The 23,110-nt window shown below is 36.4% G+C and overlaps 1 protein-coding gene and 1 long non-coding RNA gene across 13 annotated transcripts in view; one reads left to right on the top strand and one right to left on the bottom strand.

The window, feature by feature from the left end:
- Positions 1-23,110, top strand: part of XRCC4 (X-ray repair cross complementing 4) — a 342,053-nt gene that overhangs the window by 186,465 nt on the left and 132,478 nt on the right. For 10 of the 12 annotated variants that reach the window (XM_064273781.1, XM_064273791.1, XM_064273796.1 and 7 more), the window contains one exon: positions 946-1,093. In XM_064273781.1, coding sequence (XP_064129851.1) covers positions 946-1,093 — 148 coding nt within the window. Of the gene's footprint in view, positions 1-945; positions 1,094-14,209; positions 15,708-23,110 lie in introns of those variants that run through there. The other 2 variants (XM_064273789.1, XR_010318852.1) reach the window with 2 other exon arrangements.
- LOC111749979 (uncharacterized) overlaps positions 1-23,110 on the bottom strand; it is an 89,166-nt gene that overhangs the window by 10,473 nt on the left and 55,583 nt on the right. Inside the window, exon 2 of the long non-coding RNA XR_010318854.1 lies at positions 931-1,076. This is a non-coding gene — a long non-coding RNA (uncharacterized LOC111749979). The remainder of the gene's footprint in view (positions 1-930; positions 1,077-23,110) is intronic.

Below are 23,110 nucleotides of genomic sequence, written 5' to 3' on the forward strand. Positions count from 1 at the left end.
GCTTGCCCCTGATCAGTTAAAAACATTAACATGCCTGAAAAACAAATATATGAACCAATAGAACATCTGAAGTCCAAGTTATGTTATTACTATTTCTTTATATACCAAGAGCAAAGGAGCTCTTTTCTTTCACAGAGATATATGTTATAGTGGACTTTCTGTGTACTGAATAAGTCAATGAAATTCCCTTTAGCTCTTTGGAACTAAGTTGTTTATAGAGAAAAAAGGAATATAAATTGGGAATGTTTCTATTGTTGCCTCTATTTTGTGTATATCAAATATTTTTGGTGTGATTTAATGGTTTAGCCATATTAGAGATACCAGTTAGTATTTTCTGACTTTTTCTTGTGCTTATTCCTCACACTTGGCCCGAATGTCTATGAAATTATTTCTGAATCACTAGCAGAAGTCCCCATTACTTCATTCGTATTATTAATATGAATATAATTCTTATTCCCATAGCAAATTTTTTTTCAAAACACCTTTTAGAGGTGACTCCAAGGCCTGTATCCGGTTCTATCATTGAGGTTAAACTGTGCTAATAATGTATTGGAGAAGATTGTTGCCTAAGATAGTTAAAAACGATTTTGATTAAATTATTTCATGTGTACAATATACTTCATGTTTTGTATTGGTAGTAAAGCATTACACGCCGTCCCCCGGCTCATGTCACTAAATCTGCATAAAGGTTTGAAAGAGTGGTTTTGTTATACAGTAAAACTTCTGAAAGCCAGAACCTGTGTAAGGCAGAAACCTGTCAAAGAAGGAAAACTAAAATATTGAAGAGTGGTTAAGACTGCACCCTGTCAAAGGGGAAAAAACTTGCGAAACTGGAAAAACAAGGTAGTCCCAAGGAGTTCTGGCTCTCACAGGTTTCGCTGTATTTTAATGTCACTTTTATGTCCGTGCTGAAGCACTTTTTTTACTTACTTTTTTTTTTTATAGCCACTTTAAGAAAAGATGATTCCATTTTTTCAAGTGCTGATATGGCTGATATTGCACCAAGTAGAAAAAGGAGACAGCGGATCCAAAAAAATCTCGGAACAGAACCTAAAATGGCCTCTCAGGAGCATCAGCTTCAAGAAAAGGAAAAGTAAGTTTCTTAATTCTTTGCCCAAATAATGAGATGACATTAAAAAAAAAAAAAAAACCAATATGTAATTTCTAAAAGTTATATTTTTATTTCTGAACTTACTTAGGACTATTTTAAAGAAATAAAATTATGGCTTTAAAACTGTAAAATATTTACTCTGGTATTTGGTTAATTCCTAGTCATATTTAAAGCACAAGTGCTAAAAACATAAGCAAAATTTTTCTTGTGTTTTTTTATAGATTAATTAGAAATGGCACATACGATGCTAAAAATATTAGAATCTAGCTTGTGTTCAGTAAAGTGTTTCAATCTAATTTACTGCTTAACAGAGGTGCATATAGCATTCAAATTAGCCATTTGATTTGGTTATACTTGGTATTTTTTCAAGTAAAATGTCTCTAGTCATCTGCTTCTTTCTGTTAAACTTTGGAATTATATACTTTATTTTTATTGGTTTTCACTCTTTGGATCATACTACCATCTATCACTCTACCTCCCAGTTTAGTCCTAATGAGTTGAGAAATTGGAATAATTGCCATTTCATTAGTCAAACAAGGAGCACTTACAAAAGAATATTATCAGCTGAATAAAAAATGAATGTGCAAATCATTTGTATGTTCGTGTATATGCATGTGTACCCCAACAATTTATTTCTTATTCTCTAAATTTTCTGTTAATTTAGCAAATAATTACTGGACAATGACCATATGGTAGATGATATTGTAGACTATCTCAAAGTGGTTCTCAAAGTATGCTATGAGGACCCCCGTGGGTCCCCAAGGTCCTTTCAATAAAGCCCTCCCTTTTTCCATTCCATACCTGTGTGAGGCCAGATTTTCTTTGTACAGTTCAATTGAAATAACATCCCATCTGATTGAATGCAGAAGCTAATAAGAATTCAACTGTTTTTAATCAAGCCGACCATCAAACACATTTGCAAAAGTATAAAACAATGCCCTTGCAAGATTTTTTGTTTGAAAAATTAGTGATTTTTCATAAAAACTATGTTATTTATATTATTATATAATGGAATTTTTGTTATTTTTAAATGAATTATTTTTTTCAATTTTTCACAGTTTTAATTTTAATTGTAGTAAATATAATCTACATAAACAAAAACTCTTAAGCTCCTAAAGAATTTTTAAAAGGGTAAAGGAGTCCTGGGGACAAAGTGTTTCCTGTTATAGACATTGAGGATGCAAAGACTAAATGAAGCATTATCCATGCCTTCAGGAAACTGACAGGCTAAAAGCTGGGAAGCAGTTTTATATTTCTTATATAAAAATAAGCACAGTAGAGTTAATGGAATTGTTTTGTTTGTCTGTCATTGGTTTTTTATTCTCTACAATTGATCTGATCAACTTGTATTTAAAAATGTCATCAGTGTACACTATGCTGGGCCCTTAGACATGCTCAGACCCCCAAAAAAAACAAACCCATTGCCGCCTAGTAGATTCCAACTCATAGTGACCATATAGGACACAGTAGAACTGCCCCATAGGGTTTCCAAGGAGCAGATGGTAGACTAGAACTGACACCCTTTTGGTTAGCAGCCAAGCTCTTAACCACATACTACCAGGGCTCCTTACATGCTCAGACAGCACGTGCAAAACCCAAGGTGCGTTAAAACTCTCACTGGATTGTGCTTGTCATCTGAGTGTATTCATTATCTTTCCAAAACTCCCTGCCACCCTAGAGTTTAAGGTATTTTATGATGTCCTTAAATAATAAACAAAAACAATTTCCAAATCACAGACATTAAAAAAGCCACACTATCTCTGCATGTTAATACGGGAAAGAAAAAAAAAATTGCTAGCAGTTTGAAATATGCAGAAAATTCTGTACTTCATTCAGTAAATTATCAAGCAAGTGAGTAATGAGTGTTATGTGCCAGGCATGATGCTGGATGTTGAGGATTCAGAGGAATAGAAAATAGACACGGTGCTGTCCTCAGGCAACTTTTGATCTAATTATTTTGTCTGATAAAGAACTTGGGGGGTGGGGGCAGGGAGAAAGAAATATATTGGTTTGATGTTGCAGAGCTGCATCTTAGATCTTTTTACACACTCTGTATATGTGAACTAAATGTAAGGCTTCAAAGTTACTGATATTTTCTGAATACAAAGAATTACTTCAACAGGTTGCAAATACACACGATACAGAGATGGAAAAAAAAATAAGCTTTTTAGTAAAGGTAATGTGTTTGTTTCTGCCAACGTGCATGCAGTTAATAGTATGCTTCTTTTCCCTTCCCCTTTAGATGGCCAATTCAGTGTTTATTTTGTATATTTTTACTACTTTAAAAGTTGATGTAAATCATATCAGCTTTTGTTAATTGTCTGCTACTTATGTCATTGTAGGACATTTAGGTCCTGACTGTCCCTGAGTACAAAGGAAAAACACATGCTAGATGTCAGACAGAATTAAAAAATTAATGGTAATTTAGTTTAGCACATTTATTAATCAAATGTTGAGTGGTTGATACTCTGCTTTATAATTCCTCTCCCTTTTCCCCAGTAAAACAAAAAGAGAAATTATACATTTTGTTTTTATTTTATTTTTTATACTTTAGATTATTTCTGTTTTGAACACAGGAGACTGAAATATTGAAGTTGCATTTAATTGAGGTAGATGTAGAACTTATCATATGCTTCTAATAATTTATAAGAGTTCAACTGTACTCTAAACTTAAGGGTAGGAACCAAGTCTTTATATATATATATATTTTTTTCTATTCACTCATAGTGCCTACTATAGTGTCCAGAACGAGAGGCGTTAAGAATTGCCATGCTAAGCACTTTGCTTTGTCCTTCACATATACTGTCATATTTTACTCTTATAACAATCCAATGAGCAGCTATTATTATTATTATTTTATTGGCGAGTAAACAGGGAATCACAGAGTTTAAGTAACTTATCCAAGGTCACACAGCTTATGAATTATTTTAAGTAATTACTCGATGGATTAGTGAACAACACACACTCCAAAAAAAACACTCCAGTGCTCATAAAAGAGAGTAAGAGACTGACTTTACTTGGATGAATGATTTCAGTTTGTCAAATTTAGCATATAACCAGTTATTATCATTACCTTACTAAATTAAATTGCTAGTTTAGCATTAACCAATCACTACAGTTAATTAAACTGTTCGACTCCATGATATTTTTCTTTGATTTGTTACACTAAAAAAAGATATCACCTTATAAACCTGTGCTGTTACTGTTGTTGGTTACTGTTGAGTTGAATCTGACACACAGCAATCCCATGTATGCAGAGCAGAACTACTCCATAGGGTATTTAAGGCAGTGACCTTTTGGAAGCAGATTGCCAGGCACCTCTTGGTGGGTTCTAGCCACCAACCTTTCAGCTAATAGTCGAGTGCTAACCTGCTGTACTACTTGTTAAAAAACATGAACTATTTGGGTGGATATATTTTTATGTATATGTTCCAAAGACATTTAATAGAAGTAATTCTCAGATGACCATTATCAAGAGTTTTTGAAATTCTAAAATACTTTAAAGAATTTTGTATGTAAAAAAGTAGATTCTACCACATTCAGGTTCCTTGTATTGTTAGCTAGGTCAACTAGAAAAGATTAACTGAAAATAAATATATTACACACTGTTATTTACTTCTCTTAGTGATGAAGAAAAGGAGCCTTGGTGGTGCAGTGGTTAAGCGCTCAGCTGCTAACCGAAAGGTTGGCAATTCAAACCCACCAGCAGCTCTGCTAGAGAAAAGACCCAGTGATCTGCTCGCTAGATTAAAACTCGTTGCCATGGAGTCAATTCCTACTCATAGCAAGCCTGTAGGACAGAGTAGAACTGCCCCATAGGGTTTCGAAAGAGCAGCTGGTGGATTCAAACTATCGACCTTTTGGTTAGCAGCTGAGCTCTTAATCACTGTGTCACCAAGGCACCACTCCATAGATTACAGTCTAGGAAAACCTATGGGGCCGTTCTACTCTGTTATATAGGTTCACTATGAGTCAGGATAGACTTGATGGCACACAACAAGAAGTGGTAAGAAAGATTGCACAGAAAGCTTTGATTTTATAGTTCTCGTTGTTGAGAACTATAAAATCAGACACAACCCCTGATCTCATTGAGCTTGTAGTCTGTATGCAAAATGATAAACATTAATCATATCACTTTACAGATGTATTTTGCAAACTTTTGAAGAGTTCAGTATATAGGGGAAGGATATGGCTTGAGGAATCATCATTTGTGCTGTAGTCTGAAGGATAAACAAGAGTAAAATAGGGGAGCAGAGAGCAGAGCGTGCTTAAGCAGAGGAAATAGCCTGTGAGTATGTGCCACGGTGAAAGTGTGAGTGTGATGGGAGTGGAAGGAGCAAGGGAAATAGGGAGTGAGACAAAGCTGATGGGTACTCGGAGGCCAGACCAGGCTGTCATGTGTGGCCTGTGTTAATAATTTGGCTTTTCCTCACATATAGGATAACCTATTGCCATCTAGTCAATTCCAACTCATAACAACCCAGAATAGAACTGTCCCATAGGGTTTCCAAGGAGTGTCTGGTGGATTCGAACTGCCGACCTTTTGGTTAGCAGCAAAAATCTCTAATCACTTCACCACCAGGGCTTCTACATATAGAGTACCATTTCTTTCTTTTCTTTTTTTTTTTTTTCCCACATTGCAGAGCACTTTTCTTCTGTTTTTCCCTACCTTTTGAACTGTTCTTGAGAGTTGTGAAAATATCAGATTGATTAGAAAATTGTGATTTTTTTTTTTTTGGTCATTCTTACATCTTCTTAGATATAATGGTTTAAATTTATAAAGCTATTGTTTTTAGTTTCTTTTTCTTTTTTTAACTGTACTTTCAAACTGCTAAATGTTGTACAACTTTGGATTCCTAATAATAAAAATTTCATTCCTTTGAAACACAGGAAACTAGAAAATTGAAAACATACTGAAACTTATGTAGAGTGCTCACAGGGATAATAGCTTAAATTGGCATGTGTTAGCAGTCCTGAGGTGTAGGATTGTACTGCCATTTTTCCTTTTTTTAGAAATTAAAATGCTTATTACATGAATATTTTTAGATCTTTGATGATTTCCCACTTTGACTAAGACTTTAAAATCCCTGAATCTGATATATATTGATAAATATTCCTTAAAAAATTGAGTGTGACTAATCTACACAATACGATTATGCTTCGGGAACACTCATCCTGTTCTGTCAACTAGCGTCAACACTAAGAGTTATTATTTAACATTACCATATGCTGTACAAAAAAAAAGTACATTGCTTGCTATTTACTATCTTGCATCACTTGAAATTATGATTTGTAGAGTTGTTTGGTATGTCTTTTTAATTCCATATATTAAACAAAACGTACCAGCTGTCAAAGACTGCAGAAATTGTAAAATTACTTTCATGTTTCTATACTTTATTAATATCATCAGGTGAAGACCTGAGTGTAAAGAACATTGTAAACTTATTTACATATATATGTGTATGTATATTATATATATATATATATGTTTGTATGTTTGCATATGTAAATAGGAGCCCTGGTGGCACAGTGGTTAAGAGCTCAGCTGCTAACCAAAAGGTTGGCAGTTGGAATCCACCAGCTGCTCCTTGGAAACCCCACGGGGCAGTTCTACTCTGTCCTATAGGGTCGCTGTGAATCAGAGTCAACTCGACAGCAGTGGGTTGACTGTATATGTACATATACACACACATGATATTATCTAAATGAAATAGCAGTGCCTCTGTCTTCATAAGGCACCCAGTTTACATTTTTAATGAAGTTATGCTTTATTATGTAACATTATAGCCAAGAAAGAATTTTTTGTTGAAAATTTTTTAAACATTTAAGTGATCTTATTAATTCTTTTGACATCCTAAAAAAGGTACTACGAACAGGTTCAACTCAGTTCATATTAGTAAATAAAAGTCTATTAAAAGCATTCTGTTAGTAAGACATAAAGTCAGTTGTGGCCAGGTAGACTAACTGGATTATTTTAACAAATTGATCAATATGTTTATTACTTATATTCAGCTAAATTGAGTCTATTTCCTGTTCTTATTTAGATTGGCAATCAGTTAATAAAATCAGCCAACAAAATGTTGGAATTAAATGGTTTAATTAATGCTTGTCACATCTGCAACTATTTCAGCTCTTTTCTCTCCAACTACAAATTCTCCTTTACCTTCCTTTAGTTGTTCTGATCCTCATTTCTATAGGTTCTCTTTTTTTTCTCTCTGGAAAGCAAAATAGTTTTGAGAAGTATTGGGATTAGCATCGGTGGGGTGGCAGGGTCGGGGGGGGGGGCCTTGGTTAACTTTTAGCAGAGACCTGAAAATGAGAACTTTGTCTCAGAATCAGGACTCCAAACCTCAGGAAAGGTGGCCAAGAAGAGGGCTAAATCCAAGTTACGGCCAAATCAGGATTATACGAGGGAGGAAGACAGGGAGTCAAACACAGGTTATATAATGCAGACCCAGTTTTCAGAATAAGTATAAATTTATCCTTATTAGAGTAGGAGCAAGAATTAGTGTGGACCAAAAGAAGCCTTAACTTAATTCTGAGATCCTTAAATTATCTTTGATAAGAAAGAAAAAAAGCATTATTCCTCAAGATCTGTGGAAGAGCTAAAATATAGGTAGGAAACATGTACCTCCAGTCCCAGGATTTGAATAGCTAGAGGGAACAAAGTCCAGAAGTTTGTTGAAGTTAGCTAAGAATTCCTTCTTTATGTACCATTCACAAACTTCATTCTATAGAATTATATAAAGGAGATCTTAATAGGTACCTTAGATTGTTGTTGTTAGCTGCTGTGAAGTTTACTCCAACTTATGGCAACCCTGCGTACAACAGAATGAAATGCTGCCTGGTCCTGTGTCATTCACACGAATACTAGCACGTTCAAGTTCATGTTGCAGCCATTGTGCCAGTCCATCTCACCAAAGATCTCTCTCACCCTCATTGGCCCTCTACTTTGCCAATCATGTTGTCTTCCTCCAGCAGTTGATCCCTCTTGATGACATGTGCAAAGCATGCAAGTCAATGTTCTGTTGTGATCCATAAGGCTTTCACTGGCTAATTTTCTGAAGTAGATTACCAGGCCTTTCTTCCTACCAGATCTTTTTGTCTTAGTCTGGAAGTTGCACTGAAACCTATTCACCATAGATGACCCTGCTAGTACTTGAAATACCGGTGGCGGAGCTTCCAGCATCACAGCAACATGCAAGCCACCACAGTAAGACAAACTGACAGATGGGTGATAGAGGGACTCTAGGAGGGGTCCATACTCAAATACGTTCAGAAAATGCTGCATACACTAGAAAATGTGCGTACAGCTTCCACATGCCCCCCCTCAAAAACAAACCAAAAAAACCCTTGGCAATTTATACGTTCAAGGCTCTGAGAAACCTCACAGTAAGTAATTCTTTTGACTTTGTTTAATCATGATATTTCAAATGTACTTGCTCATAACACCCTAATGCAATCTGCCCACTCTCCAAAAAAAATGATTTAGTAAAAATCTAAGGAATAGTGCTCTGCAGGACGGTAGTTTAGAATATGAACTATTGAAATTCTGAAGTATCAGTGACTTAAAATATAAATACCTTTCAACCATAATTATACAATGATAGGCATTCAAATAAATCACAAGAAAAAAATTTTGGTGTGTATATGGGCTCTCTCTGTACCCTCTCTGCATAATCCTGCAACTGAGGGGACTTCCTGTTGGTCCTACTAATGGCTCTGCTAAGAGCAGCAGGGTCATTTTCTAAGAGAATATAGTGACTGCAACATATCAGTACACCCCAAAAAAGAAGCAGTGTGACATCATCTTGGCTGCAAGATAAAAACCATTGAAATAGTTTGGGCTAAAAGTACAAGTAACTACTTATATGTTCTTTATATACTTTTGTATTGTCTTCGTTTTTGTGGACTAGCAAGGAGAAATATGTCTAATGCAGAGGCCCACGGACATGATTTAGACTTTTATGTGATGAATGTCTTCTGAAAACATAAAGTTCAAACCAGTTGTTCTAAACCACCTTAAAAAATATTAAATTGTAACTTTTCACAGATGTTGCTCGTTGAATTGTAGGGAAGGAATTTTAACTGTGTGCTCTGAATCAATCTTTAACCGGTGAGAAGAGTTAGGGTTATCAGCAAATAATTTCTTTTAAGCGTCCCCATTAATGAATTGTGTAGTTGTAATACTTCAGGTGTGGGGTGGATGACAAAACAACACATACACACACGCACACGCACACCTTTTTCACCTTAGAATAAGTTTCTGATTTAATTAGCCAAGGTTCCACAATTTTATCATGATCCACGTGGCTACGAGGAACAGGAGGTGATGCATCATCTCTCAGCTGGGGGTCAGATACTGCACAGCTGCCCCTGATGTGGTTTGTATAAGGTATGGTCTTTCTGGATCTAAAGAAAAGCTTAATTTTTGCCTTTTTATACTAGAGGCTTTCAACACCATCCTGGAAGAAATTGCACAATACATGCACTTTTGTTTAGAGAAATAATTACAAACATCAGGATCTCTTGGCTACTGAACCAAAGTTATCATGTTTGCCACGTCTTTTCAGGGTCCTAGAGAGCCCACTTCTCCACAGTAATCCAGTTGCAGTCACAGTAGAGTTTATTATAAAATAAAATATTCACTACTAGGAAGATTCGCCCTTTAATAGAGTTCTGAAGAAAGTTATCTGTTTGCCTTGTGATATACTTCTTCCTATGTTTCTATTATCAACCAAAAAAAACCAAACCCTGTGCTGTCGAGTCGATTCCGACTTATAGCGACCCTAAATGAAACCTAACAGTAGCGGGGGAAAGGTCCAGGATTAACCCATTTATTTTTCAATAAAACAAAATTTGTTTTATATGTTCCCTGATTATAAAAGCTCATCCCATGCTCTTCCCAGAAAAATCAGAAAACGCACAGAAACAAAATGATGAGCATTTGAGAAATTCATGATTCCCCCACATACGGACAACTACCATTAGCACCAAAGCCTGTGGAGCACAGTTCAACTCTGAACCTCATGGAGTCACCATGAGTTGGAATCAGTTCGACGGCACTGGTAAAACTTTATGTTTACAGATTTTTTCCTCTTCTTAAGAGACAAGGAGCCCTGGTGGTGCAGTGGTTAAAAGTGCTGAGCTGGCGGTCTGCTTGCATAAAGATTCATAGCCTTGGAAACCCTATGGAGCAGTTCTGCTCTGTCCTGTCAGATCACAATGAGTTGGAATCAATTCCCAAGACAGTGGGTTTTGGGTTCTTACATAAGATACACTAGGAGCTTCGGTGGCACAGTGCTTAGGTGCTCAGCTGCAATCCAAAAGGTTGGCAGTTCAAACCCACCAGCTGCTCCAAGGAAGAAAGACATGGCAGTCTGCTTAATGCATTTAAATTTCAAATTTCTGCTACCATAAATATTTACAGCCTTGGAAACCAAATGGGGCAGTTCTACTCTGTCCTGTAGTGTCACTGTGTGTCTGAATCAACTCAAGGACAATAGGTTTGTTTTTAAGATACATTTAAAACTAAACTAGGCTCATACCGTTTATGATGTAACATGCTATTTTTTTTACTTAAATATATATAATAAACATCCATCATAATAGATACATTGCTTCAGCATAATTTTATATTCATAGTATCCCATCGTGTAAATATACATAATTTATTTAACTAATTCCCTGCTAGACATTTAGGTTTATCCACATTTGTATTATTGGAAACAATGTTGTATATAAATTTGCACATATGACTGATCATTTCCTTCAAATGAATTCCCAAAAGTAGAATTACTGGGTTAGAGGGTGTATCTACTTGTTAGTCCTTTGTTATATTTTGCCAGATTTCCTCCAGAAAGGCTGTAAACAATTTATACTCCCACAAGCAGTGTATTCTGTTTGTTCTTATGTTTTCCAATTCATTTTGGTTATTGCCAAACCCCCCCGCCCCCGCAAAAAAAAAAAAACCAAACCCGTTTCCTTGGAGTTGATTCCGACTCATAGTGACCTTACAGGGCAGATTAGAACTGCCCCGTAGGGTTTCCAAGGAGTGGCTGGTGGATTTGGACTGCTGACCTTTCGGTTAACAGCTGTAACTCACTGTAGGTCTTAACCACTGCGCCGGTAAATGATATCTCATTGTTTCAATTTTTGTATTTAACTGTTAATGAGGTCTTTTTATTTTTCCAAATATTTATTGATCATTGGCATTTCATCTTTTGTTCATTGACTGTTCATATCTGTCTTAGCTATCTAGCGCTGCCATAACAGAAATACCATGAGTGGATGGCTTTAACAAACAAATTTATTTTTCACATTTTAGGAGGCTAGAAGTCTGAATTCAGATCCCCGGCTCTAGGGGAAGGCTTCCCCTCTGCTGGCTCTGGAGGAAGTTTCTTTTGTCTATTCAGCTTCTGCTTCCTAAAAAAATCCTAGTTCCTTGGAAATCTCCATGTGTCTTGACATCTATCTTACCCCTTCTCTCCTCTGCTCCTTTGCTTGTTTAATCTCTTTCATATCTCTAAAAAGATTGACTCAAGACACACCCTACAATAATCCTGCCTCATTAACATAACAAAACAACTCATTCCCCAATGGGATTATAACCTTAAGCATAAAGAGGTTAGGATTTACAACACGTATTTTTGGAGGATGCAGTTCAAACCATAACAAAATCCTTAGCAAATTTTCAATGGAAATCTTTGTGTCCTATTGCTTTATAAGCACACATATCTGAAAATACTAGTCTTTGTTTTCCCCAGTTTGTCATTTGCCTTTTTTCCATGACATTTTATGTTTACATACATTATTAGTTAATTTAATCAGTCAATGATATTAGGTAACATTCATTGAATGCTTACTTTGTCCTACAGACTGAGCTAAGCCCTTTATATATATTATCTCCTATAACTCTGCCCATTTCAGAGATCACAAGCCCAGACCTAAAGAGGAGATGTGTCTTGTTCAAAGACAAGTGATACATTTATGATTTTGAGTCTTATTCCAAAGACAATGGTTTTTAGCTACTTTATTATACTGCTTCAAAACTAACAGTAATAGCCAATATTTGTTTGATAACTGTGTGCCAGGCACTGTGTTAAGCACTTAAATTTCATAATTCTCATCCTGTATAACTTACATGGAGAATATAATTCATCATACTCAAATATCGACTTGAAGATTTTTAGTGACTGAACTTTAAACCCCGTTAGTGTCAAATTAGGGACAAGAAATGAATGTGCAGTTGCCATATATTTACTTTTGTCATCATGAGCAAACCTCATTTTTTACATAACTTTAATTTTATCATAATGTTTATCTTTGTTTCAAAAGTAAACACAGTGGTGGTTTTAAATCGAGATAGGTTTTTATTAGCCTCACTCTGTGTTTACCTAACTGTTCAGGCTGGCTCTCACTTTTCTTGCTGTTTGTTTTGATTAATGGTCCCCTGGACTTGCTCCAGAGTATACTGATTATGGTCAGTGCACTTCAAAGATGATTTATTAATTGTGTTTGTGACTCAAAATAATTAAGTAAAGATTGATCATATGCGTTATTATAGGTTTGCCAATAAAATCAACTGTTGCATTTTCAGATAAAGTTGCTTGAGTGGTTGTTTTTTAAACTATACAGAAAGGGCAAAATATTAATATTTTTGAAAAATAAATTCAGTATTAAATGTATCAGAGGCTTAGTCTAAATGCATGTATTTTAAGTTCTATTTCAATGTAATTTCAAAATAGCATGTTTCTATGGAGATTAAATAGGTGTTTAAAAAGTATTCCCGTGTTTATAACTCATCCTCAGACCAACAATTACTGTAATCCCCTCAGGCTGTTTCATGCATTTAAATTTGAAATTACTGACAGGTTTAGATTTGTTTTTTTTTTTCCTTAATAGGAGGCTGTTAAAATCTTTTTGAGTTTTAGGTAAAGGGGATTTATTATATATTATGTTTTGATCATTTGAAAGAATTTTTAATGTAAAATTTTTCTAAATTTGGCTTGATAGTAGTTAACTGTTCCAGGCATCTTAAGTACTCTACCAACAAAGAATAATACGTAAATATTCAGTATGTGTGGTCAGTGGGATTTTTAATATAAGGAAATGACTCCTTGCTCATAGTTTATAGTTCAATATTAAAAGAAAAATAGGAGCATTAGTTTTTAATTATTTGGAATACCATGTTCAAAATTTATATTGTAACAATGAATTCTATAGCTTAAATCATCTATTATGATATATAACTAAATGTAAAATAGGTATTTATATTTGTATTAAAACATCAAGAAATGAAAAAATGATTTATCACAATAGAACTTAGAATATGAAAGGCTATTTCATATTCTAAGCTTTGTATGAAAGTGTAAGCTTATTATGACAAAATAAGAAGGTATGAACCCCAGAATAACTGATAAGTTGGTAAATGGGGTAAAGAAATCAGATATGAGAATAAAAAAATAAAAAGCCTAAGTAAAGGAATTAAAAATATAGAAGGACCATTAGTACCATTTAAGGGTTTTCTTTGTTTTGGTAAATCATTAATAAAAGAGATTACAAACATACTTTGTTTCAATATCCTTATTAAAAATGTTTTCAGGAAAATTCTTCTGACATATCTGTAATATACCTAAAATGTGCCCAAATCCATAATAGACACAACTATGAAATGTGAAGGTGAGAGAATTGATCTTCCATTGGAGGACTATGGAATAAGGAAATGAGAGATCAGAGAAGACTGACCAGGGGGAGCTATCATTTGAGTTTGGCTTTGAAAAAATGAATGAGTTTTTTAAAGACCCAAACCAAAGAAAGATAATGCTGAGACTAATAATTGAACTCAGTCTTCAGATTCCTCTTTCTTTCTTTTAGTACAGAAGAACCCCCTTCTGCCAACCAGTGCACCCCCAAATTTAATAGGGCACATGGCTGCCAACCTTGAGGCTACATTTCCCAGCTTCACTGGCAGTGAGGTATAACCATGTGGTAAAATCCTTGCCAAAGAGATGTGAATAGGGATAATATCTGCAGTTTCTGGATCTTGTCCATAAAATGATTGGGCATTCATTCCCCCATATCTTTCTCCCTTCCCAGCTCTTCTTCTACCCGCCATTTAAGGAAGACATCCTAGGAGATGGCAGAGTAACAGGATAGTAGGAATTATACTCCCTGGAAAATCTCTTGGAGCAGTGAAGCATATCCATAGCAGACTACCCAGCTACCTCTGGACTATTGTGTGAGAGAGAAAAAAATGTCCAGTTGGTTGAACCGTGGCATGTTTTGGGTCTCTCTTACAGAAGCCTGGGATAGGCCCATCAGGAGAACAGAGTGTACAAGTAAATGCTCGAAGAAAGAATCTGAAAGGTCAGGGAAAAGTGACCAGATCATGAGAAACATAGAGTTGTGAATAAAGCTGGCAAGGCAGGCAGAACCACATCACAAAGGGACTTAAATACTAAGCTGATTTATTTTGACTTTTTAATGAATGCAACCAAAAAAACCAAACCAAACCTGTTGCTGTCGAGACAATTCCAACTCATAGCCATCCTGCAGGACAGAATAGAACTACCACAAGAAGCAGCTGGTAAGTTTGAACTGTCAACCTTTTGGTTAGCAGCCAAGCTCTCAACCACTGTGCCACCAGGACTGCAGTGAATGCAACCCAAAACAAAAACCCAGTGCCATCGAGTCGATTCCGACTCATAGCGACCCTATAGGACAGAGTAGAAATGCCCCATAGAGTTTCCAAGGATCGCCTGGTGGATTTGAACTGCCGACCCCTTGGTTAGCAGCCGTAGCATTTAACCACTACACTACCAGAGTTTCCATGAATGCAACAGGACCTATTAAAGGATTTGAGCCAACGAATAGAATAGTAAACACTGCTTTAGGAAAATTTCCCCTGGAAACTGTACCTTGAATGGAAGAAAGGGTTGCAGATAGGCAGAGAAGATAGGAGAATATTACAGTACTCCAAGAAAAGTTATCTGAAGAATAGCAATTGGGAAAGAAAGCAAGGAATAAATTGAGAAATGCTGAAAATTACTACCCTCTTACCATTAAAGACTTGGGAAGTCTCATCAGTTATTGAAAGCTATCCGATGAATGTGGTCTTTACCAAAATAAGTCAACTACTTTGCTTTAGAAATCAGCATATCATGCTGGATGAACAGAATTTCATGGTTATGGACACTGACTTCCCAAAAGACTGGAAATTTCCTTTTCTAAGCTGTCATATTTGCATGCTCAAGCATAAAGGCTTTCCCAGACTGATTTTATATTATTTCATTCATCTCATATCTTTTTTTTTTCTTTCTTAATTTGGCATATAATTAAGTACTTTAATTAGTAAGCTATCTCCAAATGATACTTTTGGAGGGGTTGTCACTCTGGAAGGTATACTACAATCTTCTGCAAACTTTCCTTGATGTGGTAGTCCTTTGTAGCTCCAGTCACAGGAAATATCCTTTTCTGGACATGTATTTTCATTTTAATCTAAAGCCATGGAATTACTTTTGCTTGGGGGTATATAACCTGTTTATGGACTGTCATGAAAATAAACTTTTTCACTGTCACAGACAATCTGTTATGAATTCAGCGCTGATTTTAAAAAAGTTTTTTTTTTTTTTTTTTTTGCCTAGGGCCAGGATATTCTAGAAAATCTCAGGCTGCAGGGGATAATGTATGAGTTGTATTTACAAAGAGGGATTTAGCCAGATAAAATTATCTGATTTACTTCATATGTAAGGAAACACCATTCTGTAGTGTTTAGAGTATGGATTCTGAAATCCAACTGCCTAGGTCTGTGTTAGCTTCACTATACCTGTTGCCATCAAGTTGATTCCGACTCATAGCAACCATTTAGGACAGAGTAGAACTCTGGATTGGCTGGTGGATTCAAACTGCTGTCCTTTTGGTTAACAGTCAAGTTCTTAATCACTCTGCCATCAAGGCTCCTACCTGTCGGAGTTTTGGAAATCCCATTTAACCTTTCTATGATTCAATTTCCTTACCAGTAAAAAAGGATAATAATAGTACCTATCCAGAATTGTGAGAAGTATGAGATGTTGTTGTTGTTGTTAGGTGCCGTAGAGTCAATCCCGACTCATAGCGACCCTATGCGCAACAGAACCAAACAGTGCCCGGTCCTACGCCATGCTTACGATCGATGTTATGCTTGAGCCCATTGTTGCAGCCACTGTGTCAATCCACCTCATTGAGGGTCTTCCTCTTTTCTGCTGACCCTGTACTCTGCCAAGCATGATGTCCTTCTCCAGGGACTGATCCTTCCTGACAACATGTTCAAAGTATGTAAGACGCAGTCTCGCCATCCTTGCTTTTAAGGAGCATTCTGCTTGTACTTCTTCCAAGACAGATTTATTCGTTCTCCTGGCCAAACCAAAAACCAAACCCAGTGCCGTCGGGTCGATTCCAACTCATAGCAACCCTGTAAGACAGAGAAGAACTGCCCCATAGAGTTTCCAAGGAGCACCTGGTGGATTTGAACTGCCAACCCTTTCGTTAGCAGCCATAGAACTGAACTACTACGCAACCAGGGTTTCCGCTCTTCTGGCAGTCCATGGTATATTCAATATTCTTTGCCAACACCACAATTCAAAGGCATCAACTCTTCTTCGGTCTTCCTTATTCATTGTCCAACTTTCATATGCATATGATGCAATTAAAAATACCATGGCGTGGGTCAGGAGCACCTTAGTCTTCAGGGTGACATCTTTGCTCTTCAACACTTTAAAGAGGTCCTTTGCAGCAGATTTACCCAATGCAACGGGTCTTTTGATTTCTTGACTGCTGCTTCCATAGCTGTTGATTGTGGATCCAAGTAAAATGAAATCCTTGACAACTTCCATCTTTTCTCCGTTTATCATGATGTTGCTCATTGGTCCAGTTGTGAGGATTTTTGTTTTCTTTATGTTGAGGTGCAATCCATACTGAAGGCTGTGGTCTTGATCTTCATTAGTAAGTGCTTCAAGTCCTCTTCACTTTAAGCAAGCAAGGTTGCGTCATCTGCATAATGCAGGTTGTTAATGAGTCTTCCTCCAGTCCTGATGCCTCATTCTTCTTCATATAGTCCAGCTTCTCAGATTATTTGCTCAGCATACAGGTTGAATAGGTATGGTGAAAGAATACAACCCTGGCACACACCTTTCCTGACTTTAAACCAGTCAGTATCCCCTTGTTCTATTCAAACAACTGCCTCTTGATCTATGTAAAGATTCCTCATGAGCACAATTAAGTGTTCTGGAGTTCTCATTCTTCACAATGTTATCCATAATTTGTTATGATCCACACAGTCAAATGCCTTTGCATAGTCAGTAAAATACAGATAAGCATCCTTCTGGTATTCTCTGCTTTCAGCCAGTATCCATCTTACATCAGCAATGACATCTCTGGTTCCACGTCCTCTTCTGAAACCGGCCTGAATTTCTGGCCGTTCCGTGTCAATATACTGCTACAGCCGTTTTTGAATGATCTTCAGCAAAATTTTGCTTGTGTGTGATATTAATGATATTGTTCTATAATTTCCACATTCGGTTGGATCACCTTTCTGGGGAATAGGCATAAATATGGATCTCTTCCAGTCAGTTGGCCAGGAAGCTGTCTTCCATATTTCTTGGCATAGACGAGTGAGCACCTCCAGCGCTGCATCAATTTGTTGAAACATCTCAATTGATATTCCATCAATTCCTGGAGGCTTGTTTTTCGCCAATGCCTTCAGAGCAGCTTGGACTTCTTCCTTCAGTACCATCGGTTCCTGATCATATGCCACCTCTTGAAATGGTTGAATATCGACTAATTCTTTTTGATATAATGACTGTGTATTCCTTCCATCTTCTTTTGATGCTTCCTGCATCATTTAATATTTTCCCCATAGAATCCTTCACTATTGCAACTCGAGGCTTGAATGTTTTCTTCATTTCTTTCAGCTTGAGAAACACTGATCGTGTTCTTCCCTTTTGGTTTTCCATTTCCAGCTCTTTGCACATGTCATTATAATACTTTACTTTCTCTTTTCAAGCCTCCCTTTGAAATCTTCTGTTCAGTTCCTTTATTTCATCAATTCTTCCTTTTGCTGTAGCTGCTTGACGTTCAAGAGCAAGTTTCAGAGTCTCCTCTGACATCCATCTTGGTCTTTTTTTTCTTTCCTGTCTTTTCAATGACCTCTTGCTTTTTCATGTATGATGTCCTTGATGTCATTCCACAGCTCGTCCAGTCTTCAGTCACCAGTGTTCAGTGTGTCAAATCTGTTCTTCAGATGGTCTCTAAATTCAGGTGGGATATACTCAAGGTCATATTTTGGCTCTCGTGGACTTGCTCTGATTTTCTGCAGTTTCAGCTTGAACCTGCATATGAGAAATTGATGGTCTGTTCCACAGTCGGCCCCTGGCCTCGTTCTGACTGATGATATTGACCTTTTCCATCGTCTCTTTCCACAGATGTAGTCAATTTGATTTCTGTGTGTTCCATCTGGTGAGGTCCATGTGTATAGTCGCCGTTTATGTTGGTGAAAGAAGGTATTTGCAATGAAGGTATTTGCAATGAAGGTATTTGCAAAATTCTATCATTCGATCTCTGGCACTGTTTCTGTCACCAAGGCGGTATTTTCCAACTACTGATCCTTCTTTGTTTCCAACTTTCACATTAAAATCACCGGTAATGATCAATGCATCTTGATTGCATGTTCAATCAATTTCAGACTGCAGCAGCTGATAAAAATCTTCTATTTCTTCATCTTTGGCCTTAGTGGTTGGTGCGTATATTTGAATAATAGGCATATTAACTGGTCTTCCTTGTAGGCGTATGGATATTATCCTATCACTGACAGCATTGTACTTCAGGATAGATCTTGAAATGTTCTTTTTTTTTTTTTTTCAGTTTATTCAGGAAACTGCTTTTGTTCCAGTCCAGTTGTGCTGACCTCCCCTGTATTGAGTGTTGTCCTTCCCTTCACCTAAAGTAGTTCTTTTCTACTATCTAATCAGTAAATAACCCTCTCCCAACCTCCCTCCCTCCCCCCCTTGCATAACCACAAAAGAATGTGTTTTCAGTTTAAACTATTTCTCAAGATCTTATGATAGTGGTCTTATATAATATTTGTCCTTTTGCACCTAATTTCACTCAGCATAATGCCTTCCAGGTTCCTCCATGTTATGAAATGTTTCACAGATTCATCACTGTTCTTTATCGCTGCGTAGTATTCCATTGTGTCAATATACTATACTTTATTAATCCATTTGTCCCTTGATGGAAATCTTGGTTGCCTCCAGCTCTTTGCTATTGTAGACAGTGGTGCAATAAACATGGGTGTGCATATATCTGTTCGTGTAAAGGCTCTTATTTCTCCAGGATATATTCCGAGGAGTGCGATTTCTGGGTCGTATGGTAGTTCTATTTCTAGCTTTTTAAGGAAACACCAGATTGGTTTCCAAAGTGGTTGTACCATTTTACATTCTCACCAGCAGTGTAGAAGTGTTCCCATCTCTCCACATCCTCTCCAACATTTATTATTTTGTGTTTTTTGGATTAATGCCAGCCTTGTTGGAGTGAGGTGGAGTCTCATCGTAGTTTTAATTTGCATTTCTCTAATGGCTAATGATTGAGAGTATTTTCTCATGTATCTGTTAGCTGCCTGAATATCTTCTTTAGTGAAGTGCGTGTTCATGTCCTTTGCCCAATTTTTAATTGCATTGTTTGTCTTTTTGTGGTTGAGTTTTAACAGAATCATATAGATTTTAGAGATCAGCTGCTGGTCGGCCATGTCATAGCTGAAAATTTTTTCCCAATCTGTAGGTGGTCTTTTTACTCTTTTGGTGAAGTGAAATGTTCTTTTTGATGATGACTGCAGCACCATTTTTCTTCAAGTTGTCATTCCCAGCATAATAGACTGTATGATTTTCTGATTCAAAATGGCCAATACCAGTCCATTTCAGTTCACTAATGCCTAGGATATCAATGTTTATGCATTATTCTATTTCATTTTTGACGATTTCTAATTTTCCTAGATTCATACTTCATGCATTCCAGCTTCCAATTATTAATGGATGTTTGCAGCTGTTTCTTCTCATTTTGACATAATGCATGTAAAATCCTTAGCACAGTGCCTGGCACTTAATTAGCCCTCAATATATATATATATATTTTTTTAATCATTATTTTTGTCAATGCATCTTGAAGATGCTATGAGTTTGTGAGTCCCGTATTTTTATCACAGATTCTTTCAACTCTCTCCACACACTCTAGGGTGTGTATAGAGTATAAAAATAACTTCTGCCATTTTCTATATTCTTGCTTTAAACAATGATAATTTCTGTTGGTGAACCAGTAAAGTTTGAAACTTAAAACAAGGTTCTTTAGAGAAGATTTTTTCTAATTAAAAAAATTCAGTCAACAAATATTTGAATGCCTAATATTTGCCAGTCAGTGTTTTAAGGGATACAGTAGTGAACAAACCAAGTCCTTGTTTTCTTGGATTTGAAATCTTAATCAAAAAAAAAATGAAATCTTGAACTCATCACAAATTTCAATTCCTTTTCAAAGCTTTGTAGCATATGTCCTTGGCAGTTTAGAAAAGCGTGTTTTTTGGTTTTTTGCTTTTTTTAGTGGTTAGTAGAAGAAAGAATGAAAGAATTTTGAAAAATAAATGTTGGAGGGAAAGAGGAAGGAAGGCACGAGAAAAGGAAGAAAGGAAGGGGGAGGAAAGAAAGGAGGGGCATGCACTCTAGCGTTCCTTTTTCTTGTGACTCTAGCAAGCAAGTAAGATAGAGAGGTAAAAAAAGAATTTTTGAATAATACAATGATTTAAAATACAAATATAGGCACAGGGTATATACAGGAAAACAGAAGGAATTTTATTTACTACATTTAATCAGCTGCTAACTCAAATGCATTCCTGGATTACCTTTCAAAGATACTGTTGTACTTTGTCTTTTTAGTGAATCCAATCAAAATTTTCTTTGGCTAGAGTCACGTGAAACTTTGAAAATTCCTGCTTCTCTTGGCATTTGTATTCTTCTGTTTAGTTTTCTACTGTCTTTTGCATTTCTCTTTAAACTAAAATTATTGTAATCATATCTAACATTTGAAGTAATTTACAATGATATGGCACCCAATTCAGTGACTCATTTAGTCTGAATTTTAGGGATTTCATAGATCACTGATTTATTCTAGGAATGCCAAATTTACTTCTTATTACACAGCCATTTGGATTACAAACAGTGAAGAGTCCAATAATGTGAATAAACGAGCAGACAGTAATTCTTATTCTTTCTACTATTTTTTTTTTAATTTTGTTCACTTTCTTCAGATAATTATTGTCTTAGTATTGGAGTGGAATTGGATTATCTGTTCCAAAATATGTGACCATGTAACCTCTACATTAGTGTTTTATGAGACAAAAGTCACACCACTTCGAATGAAAGCCCATTCCACACAGTGTCGTGGATTGAATTGTGTCCCCCCGCAAAATATCTGTTATCTTGGCTAGGTCATGATTCCCTTGTATGACTGTCTACCATTTTATCATCTAATGTGATTTCCCTATGTGTTGTAAATCCCATCACTGTGATGGAATAAGATGGATTAGCAGCAATTATATTGATGAGGTCTACAAGATTAGGTAGTGTCTTAAGCCAGTCTCTTTTGAGATGTGAAAGAGAAGCGAGCAGAGAGACTTGGGAACCTCATACCAGCAAGAAAGTATGTCCTTTGGACCTGAGGTTCCTGCACTGAGATGCTCCCAAACCAAGGGAAGACTAATGACAAGGACCTTCCTCCAGTTGACAGAGAGAGAAAGCCCTCACCTGGAGCTGGTGCCCAGAATTTGGACTTGTAACCTACTAGAATGTGAGAGAATAAACTTCTCTTTGTTAAAGCCATCCACCTGTGGTATTTACAGCAGCACCAGATGACTAAGACACCCAGTCATGTCCACCATTGGTTCTAGTTCTGCCTTCTTTATCACACCAGATCAATCTTCTGTGTTAAAGTTATTCATTTCAGCAATACCAATCATGTTATAACCCACCCCACTGCCGTCAAGTCGGTGTCCATATAATTTAGGCATATTCGGCATATACACCTCTCACCGCTCTCATAAAAAAAGGGGGGAAGGGAATAGGTTAAAAAAAAAATTGTGTTGAGCATTCTACTTAAGCCTATGTCCGTATAGGAGTGTGAAATGGGAAATTGTATCTCTTTTCACCTACCAGTCTCAGTTCTTGTTATCCTTTCATAAATAGGAGCAGAACATTTAAAGATAAACATTTCTTATATAACACAGCCACTAAAGACAAAGCAACTACTTGACATTTTCTACTGCTCAATGGAAAATAAAATAGGAGGAAAATGTTGTGATGTTAGACCTATTGAAATTGTTATATCATGTTATAGCATATTACTTTTCTAAGGGATTTTTCAGGACAATTTGATTTTCACCTTAAGACCTACGAATAGGACCAATCCCTAAATAAGATTAAAACAAACAAATAAACTAAAAAAAACATTGCTGTCAAGTCAATTCCGACTCATAAGGACCCCATGTGTCACAGAATAGAACTGCTCCATAGGATTTTCTTGGCTGTAATCTTTATAGAAGCAGATAACCAGGCCCTTCTTCTGTGGTGCCACTGGATGGGTTTGAACTGCCAGCCTTTAGGTTTGTGGTTGAGGGCAAACCATTTGCACTACCCAGCGAACTCTAATAAGATATAACGCTATTTTATTTGAAGACCATTTCATCTCTCTGAGTTTTTTTTTTTCTTCTGAAAGCTTAAAGATCCTAAGTTTATCAGCACTTCTTATGTATAACAGTTTTCAGATGATAAGTGTCTTGATTGGTGTTGCTTTTCACTGAATGCATAAAGTTCGCCAGTGTTCCATGTAAAGTCATGCCACTAAAGCCCACTTATATCTCAGATAGGCTGTGGCCTGTAGAGAGTATGGAGCCCTGGTGACACAGTGGTTAAGGTTGGCAGTTTG

This window comes from Loxodonta africana, chromosome 2, assembly GCF_030014295.1.
Source record: "Loxodonta africana isolate mLoxAfr1 chromosome 2, mLoxAfr1.hap2, whole genome shotgun sequence".
Lineage (NCBI taxonomy): Eukaryota > Metazoa > Chordata > Mammalia > Proboscidea > Elephantidae > Loxodonta > Loxodonta africana.